Source organism: Otolemur garnettii, unplaced genomic scaffold (assembly GCF_000181295.1).
Source record: "Otolemur garnettii isolate 467f Iridium unplaced genomic scaffold, OtoGar3 scaffold00113, whole genome shotgun sequence".
Classification (NCBI taxonomy): Eukaryota; Metazoa; Chordata; class Mammalia; order Primates; family Galagidae; genus Otolemur; species Otolemur garnettii.
The window spans coordinates 2,587,801-2,596,823 of NW_003852508.1; the positions used below are offsets into that span (position 1 = coordinate 2,587,801).

Sequence of the window (9,023 nt, forward strand, 5' to 3'; positions counted from 1 at the left end):
CTTCATGTTCTTGCTCTGCCTAACTGGTTCTAAAATATTTATTTAGAAGAACTTACCCTGCCCTATGGCAACAGAATCCAAAATAAAAGCTCTATAGCTATACAGAGGAAATAGTTTCCTCCCTGGTCATATGTAATCCGTTTTTTTCAGAGTATTTTCTTCCTTTTCGGTGGTAAATTTTGGAATTTTTGTGCTTCTATATCCTCGTTTCACAAGGTGTTCACAAAGGGTCCGAGGGTGTCCAACAAAGGGCCATATGCAGACTGAGGACTGTCTTGCTTCTCTGTAGTGCCAGAAATTGGGAAAATTGTGCACAGACCCTTTTCTTCTTTTTCTTGTTGCCCATCAGCTCTCCTCAGTGTTTGCGTATTTAATGTGCGGCCCAAGATGACTCTTTTTCTTCCCATGTGCAGCAGAGAGTAAGAGATCAGATGCCCCTGGAGCCATTTGCTAAGACACTGCTGTGAGAAAAGACCTTGAACACATACACCTCTAGATGTCAGCAGATTCCAAGCCTCGAACATCGCATCCGCCCTGTTTTCCCCTATAGGCGTTCATTCCAACTCATCCAAACCCCAGACCTCTTTCTTGGTCTTCCTTCTGCACCTCTTTTCTTGGCTCTATTCCTTTTCCTCCCACCAATGAGGGGCTGGCATGTAGGAACTAGCAGTCCCATGGAGATATGGAGCCAACTGAGCTCCCCCCCTCCCCCAGCTGCCTTGACTGAAGGAGGCATGTGGTGCCCCAGCCTGGAGCTCAGAATTAGGGAGATCCAGTGTGTAAACATTTTGCATGCAGCTCATCTTGTGGCTCAACTACTCTCAGAGTCTATTTCTTCCTCTCTACAGTCAGTGCTTCATGTCTTCTAGGAGCTGACATCCACACCGCCAGGACCCAGGACGCCGGGCCTGTGTTGGCAGATTCACTCCGGAAATTCTTATTTGATCTGGATGTTGATGATGGCCTAGAAGCTGTTGGTTACACCAAGGCTGACATCCCTGCTTTAGTGAAAGGAACGCTGCCCCAGGTAAGACCAGCAGAAAGACATACCCCTCTTGGGACAGGTTAAAGCGTATGAAACCTAGGGGTCCTCCAGCAGTACTGTTCTCCAGCCAAGGCTCTTTGCCTTATGTGCTTCCAGACTGTGGCTAAGGTGAGGCTTTGAGGGTTCACCTGAAAGAATCCTTATGAAAACTCAAGGTAAAACCAACCAAATCAAGCTGGAGCTATGGCAAAATTTCCCTTTTCCCCATTTCTGCTCCTTTAAGAGTCCCCTGTAAAACTATGTGAAGCTGTTCCAAAAGGACCACCAGTATTATTTTCCATTATGAAAGATTTATGAATTTTTACTATTTTGTGAAGAATAAGCATGGCTTTACATTAACACTGTGACAAAATAGCTTTTCAATGGATGTGGGAGATTCTATATTTTATACAGATCTATGTCGCTGTGGGTTGTTTTTAATTTGTTAAATGTTGTTAAAGAGTGTAAACCAAGCTTCCATCTTTTATTCAGCAGAACCACTAGGTATAAAGTTTTCTCTCTCAAGGTTCTCATGAAGGAGCTGACCCCTCATTGGCCCTCTCTTGAATGTCCCATTCATTGCAATTCATCATATAGTAGAGATCTCAGAGGCATAAGCACTTGGTTGGTGGCTCACACCATACTGGTCACACCAGGATGCCCCTTTAGGCCTCCTGGCCAACATGGGAAAGAGCAGGGTTACTTTTACACTATGAGGATAGGAGAATAAGGCTTTTCTGCCCAAGGTTAAGGCATTCGTGGGTCATCTCTCTGGCCTTGGAACAGAGTTAACAGCTGGAATATCCACTCACACAGCATCCTGCCCACCACAAGTGTCAGTGCTTTTCCCTCACTCTACTCCAGGTAAGTAAGGAGTTCAAACTAGCTACTTCTTCCCTACTTCATCAGTGCTTAGGATGTTGACAGCCTGGCCACTAACATATTTGTGTAGATTGGGTCACAGACTCATCTGTCTAAAGGAGCCAGGTAGGGAACAGCAATGAGCAAAGTAATTTAAGGTGTAGGGGATTAGTGGGATTTTGTTGAACTGGAAAACAAATGGCCCATCTAATGGGGTGAGCCACAGTTCTGCTACCATGTATTATCAGCAAGCAGAAATTCAGGTCCCAGTGTTGGTGGAACTTCCAAATTTCAAGAAAAATCAAAAATCAAAATCTGGATGATTTTGTTGGTTTCCAACGCACAAATGAAACATGGTCCATGAGCCACCAGTTTCCCTGATGTAGATTCAGGCTCAGTGGGTTCGATTGCATCTAAAAATATAAATTAATGAGAAACAGAGACATTTTCAAGTGTAGTAGAGCCCCTGGGCTAGCCCATTAACTCTCATTCTAACCTATAAGTCCAAGGGACTAGTAGCCAAAAAATATTCTCTAAGGCTGTCATAGTTATTTTACCCAAACCTACTAGACTGTAAGTTCCATGAGGGCAGGAATCTATCTGCTTTGCTCACCCATCCTCCGTTGCACCTAGCACATGCTAGTAAACATGTCAAATGAACCGTAACTGCCACCCTCTCTTCAGCCAGCTTAATGGCTGAATGGTAATAACATTTTGAGAAGTTTCCTTAGACTTACTAGGACTCAACCAAAGATGGCAGCCATGAAAATTCATCCAGGGACACCAAGACTGAGTGGTCACTACAATTTTAATGTAGCTTCTGGCTTTATGGTGTGGTCCCAGTGATACAGCCCACTCTGCAAGACATCCCCGTTCCCTCCACCCCCTGCCTAAAGGTTCTGCTTGTTTAGTCCAGGAAAGTGTTCTGGAATGTGTGTTTGTCCACCTCTAAGAATGGTATCCATGATTTTCAGATGACAAATATTCTTGGCTATATGACTGCTGGTGGCAAGCCATCTTCCAGCTATCAGCACATGTAGGCAAGTGTTTACTCTTCTAATTCTATCTGTAATCAAAATTTCACTTTGAAAAGCTATACCCAAAAGCAACAGACTAACATTTGAGACCACCCACTAAAATAGCAAGTTAACTAAGGGTCATTCTGAATGCCTCAGTGCACATGTCATACTGGGAAACCATAGATAGCAAAATCTTAATTGGACAAAACAATTTTTTGTGTTTCACAAAAGTTGGGAGGTAAAATAGAATCTTCTGAATATAAGTTGTGTCTTAAAGTAGGAAGCCAAATTTTTCTCAAGCTGTATTCATAAAGCAGCCCCAAGGTGTATGCTACCTGTTTTCTTTTGAGCATGTTTTCATGATTAGGAGAAACATAGTTGATTTTAATTAACTAGTATTAGTTTCATTTTGGAGTTGACGTGATTGTGAGATATATCTTCATAGATTTATAGGACTTTACAAAAAATCTCAGAAATAGGTTTGTCCATCTTGCAGATGAAGAACTACTAAGGATTTTGTTTTGTTATGGTTTGTTTTAGTGTTTGGGGGGTTTTTTGGCAGGAGTGAACATTTTACAGGAATGCTATGGCAACTCAGAAAAAATTGTGAAGTATACTAATTGCATGCAATAGACTAATCTTCACTTACTAGTATCTACAGGAGTTAAGGTAACATGAGGGATATACTGGTTCCTGCAAAGAACGTTTACAGAAAGGTAATTCAGTGTAGTCAACATTTGATAAAGCTTCTTTTCTATTCAGCAGTGAGGGATTGGCTTTCTCTGGAAGGAACAACCAGAGCAGTATTCCTGACCAAACACCACAGCCCCTACTGGCGGCAGCAAATAGCAGCCCCTGTGTACAGAGGTTTCCAACTGCCAGAGCCAGGCTGTAAAGCGAGTAAGCAAGAAAAATTAACCTTCCACACTGGAGTTCTGAAACCTCTGGAAAGAAACATTTACATTTCAAATCAAAACATTTCATTACTGAGCAGAGCTGTCTACCCAATGAGCACTTTGGTAGACAGGCCAGCTGAAAAGTTGTTATTTTATGAATGTACTAAAAGTAGAAGTCTGAATTTATTTCCGTGCCTATGTTAATCAGTAGTGCTATGCTCTTACATGTATAAGTAATAGCATCTCATTCCTTAACACATCTTCATTCTGAGCGAGTTTGGCTTTCATACAGCACAGCTGACCTATGCAGGGAGATGTTATAAACTTTACGTCTTTGCCCTGTTTAACCAGTCACTGGAGGCCAGCAACGTGAGAGAGAAACTCAGCTGGGGCTGGGCCTCCAGTCACTCTGGAGTGCTGAACTATTTCACCAAAGACAAACACAAACATGGAAAGTGCCTCTGAGCTGATCAGATATGACTCTTCTCTAAACAGAATAATGAATGATCAACTGCGCTCATAGCAAATGCTGAACTTCAAATCTTGGCCCTACCACAAACACAAGCCCGTGTAACTGTGAACAAGTCTCTTCCTTGCTAAGGAGTTCCAGAATTTCTCAGCATCTCTAAAACATTTGCTGAGATATAAAATCTTGCCTTTGCCTCACTCATACTCATTTCCTTCCTCTTTGTTTTTTAAATCTATTTAAAAATAAATTATTTATTTATTTTTATGTATTTATTTTTGGGGGAGACAGAGTCTCACTATGTTGCCCTCGGTAGAGTGCTGAGGTATCACAGCTCACAGCAACCTCCAGCTCTTGGGCTTAAGCAATTCTTTTGCCTCATCCTCCCAAGTAGCTGGGACTATAGGCATCACCATAATGCCCAGCTATTTTTTGGTTGTAGTTGTCGTTATTTGGCAGGCCTGGGCTGGGTTGGAACCTGCCGGCTCTGGTGTATGTGGCTGGCACACTAGCCACTGAGCTACAGGCACCGAGCATGTTTGTTTATTTTTCAATAGATTTATTTATTTTTACATTATGTTCATTTTTATGCTATGTACAATATATATAACATAGGATGTAACCATTTTAACTATTTTTAAGTACACAAATCAATGCTGTTAAGTACATTTGCAAGGTTGTACAACTATCACACCATCCATTCCCAGAATTTTTTTTTTTTTTATCATCTCAAACAGAAGCTCTCCACCCATTAAACACTGACTCCTCATTCACCCCTTCTCCCAGCCCTGGTAACCTCTGTTCTACTTTCTGTCTCTATGAATTTGTCTATCCAAGGTACCTCCTATAAGTGAAACTATACAACATTTCTCCTTTTGTGATTGCCTTATTTCACCTATCTTAATGTCTTCAGTGTTCTGACACATGTTAGAGCACATGTCAGAATATCAGCCATTTTTACAGCTGAGTAACACTCCATTGTATGAGGATACCACGTTTTATTTATCCATTTATCTATCGATGGGCCCTTGGACTGTTTCCACCTTTTGGCTTCTCTGAACATTGATGTACAAGTCTTTGCTCTCAATTCCTTTGGGTACACATCTAGGAGTAGAATTGCTGGATTGTGTTATAATTCTATATTTAACTTTTTGAGGAACTGCTACATGATTTTCTGTAGTGGCTGTGCCACTTCACCTTGCCATTGACAATGCATGTGGGTGCTAATGTCTCCTCATCCTTACCAATGCCTCCTATTTTTTCATTTTTATGATAGGCTATTCCAATGAGTGGGAAGTGGTGTCTTAGTGAAGTTTTGATTCTTATTTCCCTACTAGTTTTTGATGCACTTATTGGCTACTTATATATTCTCCAGAGAAAAATACTTATTCTTTTGCCCATTTTTGAATTGAGCTGCTTGAGGTTTTTTGATGCTGAGTTGTAGGAATAGTTTTTATATTTTGGATATTAATCCTTATCAGATATATGATTTATAAATTATTTTTTCCCATTTTGTGAGTTGTCTTTTCACCCCATTGATAGAGTGCTTCAGTGGGTGAAGGTTTTTAACTTTTTATTCATCTATTTTTTATTGAGACAGAGTCTCACTTTGTCACCCTTGGTAGTATACCCTGGTGTCACAGCTCACAGCAACCTCAAACTCTTGGGCTTAAACGATCCTCTTGCCTCGGCCTCCCTAGTAGCTGGGACTACAGGCGCCCACCACCTGTTGTTGTTGTTTGTTTTGTTTTGTTTTTGTTTAACAGGCCTGGGCTGGGTTCGAACCCACCAGCCCCAGAGCCTGAGGATGGTGCCCTAACCACTGAGCTTCGAGTGCCTAGCCAAGGTTTTTAACGTTTATTTGGTTCAGCTTATTTGTTTTTTTTTTTTCTTTTGTCTTCTGTGCTTTTGGTGTTGTATCAAGAAATTATTGCCAAATCCAATGTTGTGAAGATTTTCCCCTATGTGTTCTTCTAAGAGCTGAAGGGCTCTCGCGCTTCACACTTTGAATTAATTTTTTAGTACATCCTTTCTTCTTCCCATTCATCCTTCTACCCGGCAAATACGTATTGAGAGCTTACTGTGCAGGACGCACAGCGTGGGGCACAGCGAGGAGGAAACTGAGGTCCCTTTGGTCTCTCCTAAAGCTTACGTTCTAGTTAGGGAGGACGGACAATGGACAGCCCGCTGTAAATAAGATATAAATGCAGTCATTTCGGAGAATGATTAGTGCGATGAAGGAAAACGTGGGTAATGAGAAAGATCTCGTGGTGACAGCACAGAGGGAGCGTGACCAGCCCGGCAGACTGGCGGAGGGCAGAGGCCCCGAGGCAGGGTCCAGGCTAGGATGCAACCTGAAATGGGTCTGTGGGACCCAGGCAGGGGACTCACCCCAGAGGAGTCGGGTCCGAGCAGGGCGGCCGCGACTCTGCTGTAGTTACTGGGGGAAGTTCCCCGAGAGTGTCAGGCTCCGAGTGGAAGATCTGATTTATTTGGGGGGGGAAATCCCTCGAGCAGCGGTGGGGAGAACGACCTCCAGGGGCAGGAGCGACGCAAACATGGGAAGGGGCGTAGGGGGCGTTTCCAGGCGGAGGGGCAGCCGCCGGGCTGGACTCTGTCCCCATCTCAGAGAGGGGGCTCCCTCCAAGGTGGGGCCGACCGACTCGTGACAGGTTGGACTGGAGAAGTAAGGGAAAGAGGAGTCAAGGCCGGCTGCTGGGTTTAGGCCTGAGCTACTGAGTGTGGTGACCGAGATGAGGAAAATGGGGAAGGGGGTCGGCGCTCTGTGCTGTAGACGTGAACTCCAGGAGCCGACGCCTCCTCCCCACGGTCTTGACTCAGCCACCCTGGGAGGCACGGACCCCAGAGCAATGACGGGACAGCCCCGTGCTCCCGAGCTGCTCTCCCCCCAGGTGCGCTCCCACCCGTGCTGTCCACAGGAGCGCACCCAGGGACCCGTGAAATGGCACAGTTCTCAACTTCCGGTAGCCACAATGTAGTCATTGTCAAGTTTTGTAGTCCCCTGTCCCAGAGGGATAAAGGAGCCACTGATGGGAATATAAATAATAATGGGATGTGCTGGCTGTCTTCACTGATTTGACTCGTAATAATCCACTAATTGCTGGAGAAATTAAGCAGATCATTGAATTTTCTTGAGAAAGTAGAGAGATTTCCGTTAGTAGGAAAAAAGGAGTCACTTGGCCAGGCACAAGGGCTCACACTTGTAATTCCACTTCTTTGGGAGGCTGAGGTGAGAGGATCACTTGAATCCAGTAGTTGGAGACCAGCCTGGGCAACATAAAGAACCCATCTCTACAAAAAAAAGTATTTAAAAGCTAGCCGGGGATGATTTCTAGACCAGACTGAGCAAAGAGTGAGAGGCCTTCTCTAAAAATAGCCTATCGTTGTGGAGGCGTCTCTAGTCCCAGCTTACTGGGGAGGCTGAGCCAAGAGACTGGCTTGAGCTCAAGAGTGTGAGGTTGCTGTGACTATGCCCTCACCGTACTCTACCAAGGGCGCACAAAGTAAGACTCTGTCTCAAAAATAAAATAAAATAATTAAGTAAAATCTAGCCAGGGATGGTAGTATGTGCCTATAGTCACAGCTACTTGGTTGGCTGAGAAGGATCACTTGAGCCCAGGAGTTTGACCACTGACTCCAGCCTGGATGACAGAGCCAGATGCTGTCTCTTGAGAGAGGGAGACAGAGGGGGGTGGGGGGAGAGGGAGGGGGAGACAGAGAGGAGAAGGGGGGTGGGGAGAGGGAGCGGGGAGAGGGGGAAAGAGATAAAGAAAAAGAGAGGGGAAAGGAATCACTTGTTTCTAGTAGCTTGAAAGTTAATGTTCTACTGAAATCCCTTTGAATATACTTTAAGACCAAGTTGAAAGTGAAGGACCACCCAGTTTTTTACCTTGGCAGCACTCTCTGCCTGGGACAGAGCTCTCTGTGCACAGAGACCCCAGCACTGGTTGGTGACTGACCTAGTTTGATCCTTATGCCAAGGTGTTTCCCCCATGGTTGGTTGGGTTCTGAACATTTGTGCAGAAGGCTGTTGCCAGGGCTTACAGCAAGGGTTGATGGCTTTTGAAAGCTTAGTCGGAAAGTGGCATTACTTGGTAAACCTCTGCATTGAAAACTAGCTAGTGCAGTGTTTTTCAACCTTTTTTTTTTTCTCATGGCACACTTGTTAAACTTCTGCGGCACATTTAAATTATGTTGATTTAAAAAAAGAGAGAGTAAAAAAAAGAATGTACTTACTGTGCTTTGAACTTGTTTCAAAAATAATTTATTAATGATCTTCAAAAAATTCTGTGGCTGGCTTGGCACCAGTAGCACAGTGGTTTTGGCTCCAGCCACATGTACCAAGGGTAGAAGGTTCAAACCCAGCCTTAGCCAGCTAAACAACAATGACAACTGCAACAACAACAAAAAAAATGGCCGGGCCTTGTGGTGGGCGCCTGTAGTCCCGGCTACTTGGGAGGCTGAGGTAAGAGAATCGCTTTAGGCCAAGAGTTTGAGGTTGCTGTGAACTGTGATGCCACAGCACTCTACCGAGGGTGACATAAGACAACTCTGTCTCAAAAAAACATTTTTTTGTGGCACACCTACGATCCTCTTAAGGCACACCAGTTGAAAATCAGTGAGCTAGTGCAAAGCATATAAGAAATGCCACTTTTAAAGATATGACTGTTGGCTCGGCGCCTATAGCTCAACCGGCTAGGGCGCCAGCCACGTACACCTAAGGTGGCGGGTTCGAG

General features: G+C 44.2%; 1 protein-coding gene across 1 annotated transcript in view; it reads left to right on the forward strand.

Annotated features, from left to right (window-relative positions):
* Window positions 1-9,023, forward strand: part of ADHFE1 (alcohol dehydrogenase, iron containing 1) — a 37,090-nt gene that overhangs the window by 27,032 nt on the left and 1,035 nt on the right. The window contains exon 12 of the mRNA XM_012809818.2: window positions 870-1,027. Within this exon, the coding sequence (XP_012665272.1) occupies window positions 870-1,027 (158 nt within the window). The remainder of the gene's footprint in view (window positions 1-869; window positions 1,028-9,023) is intronic.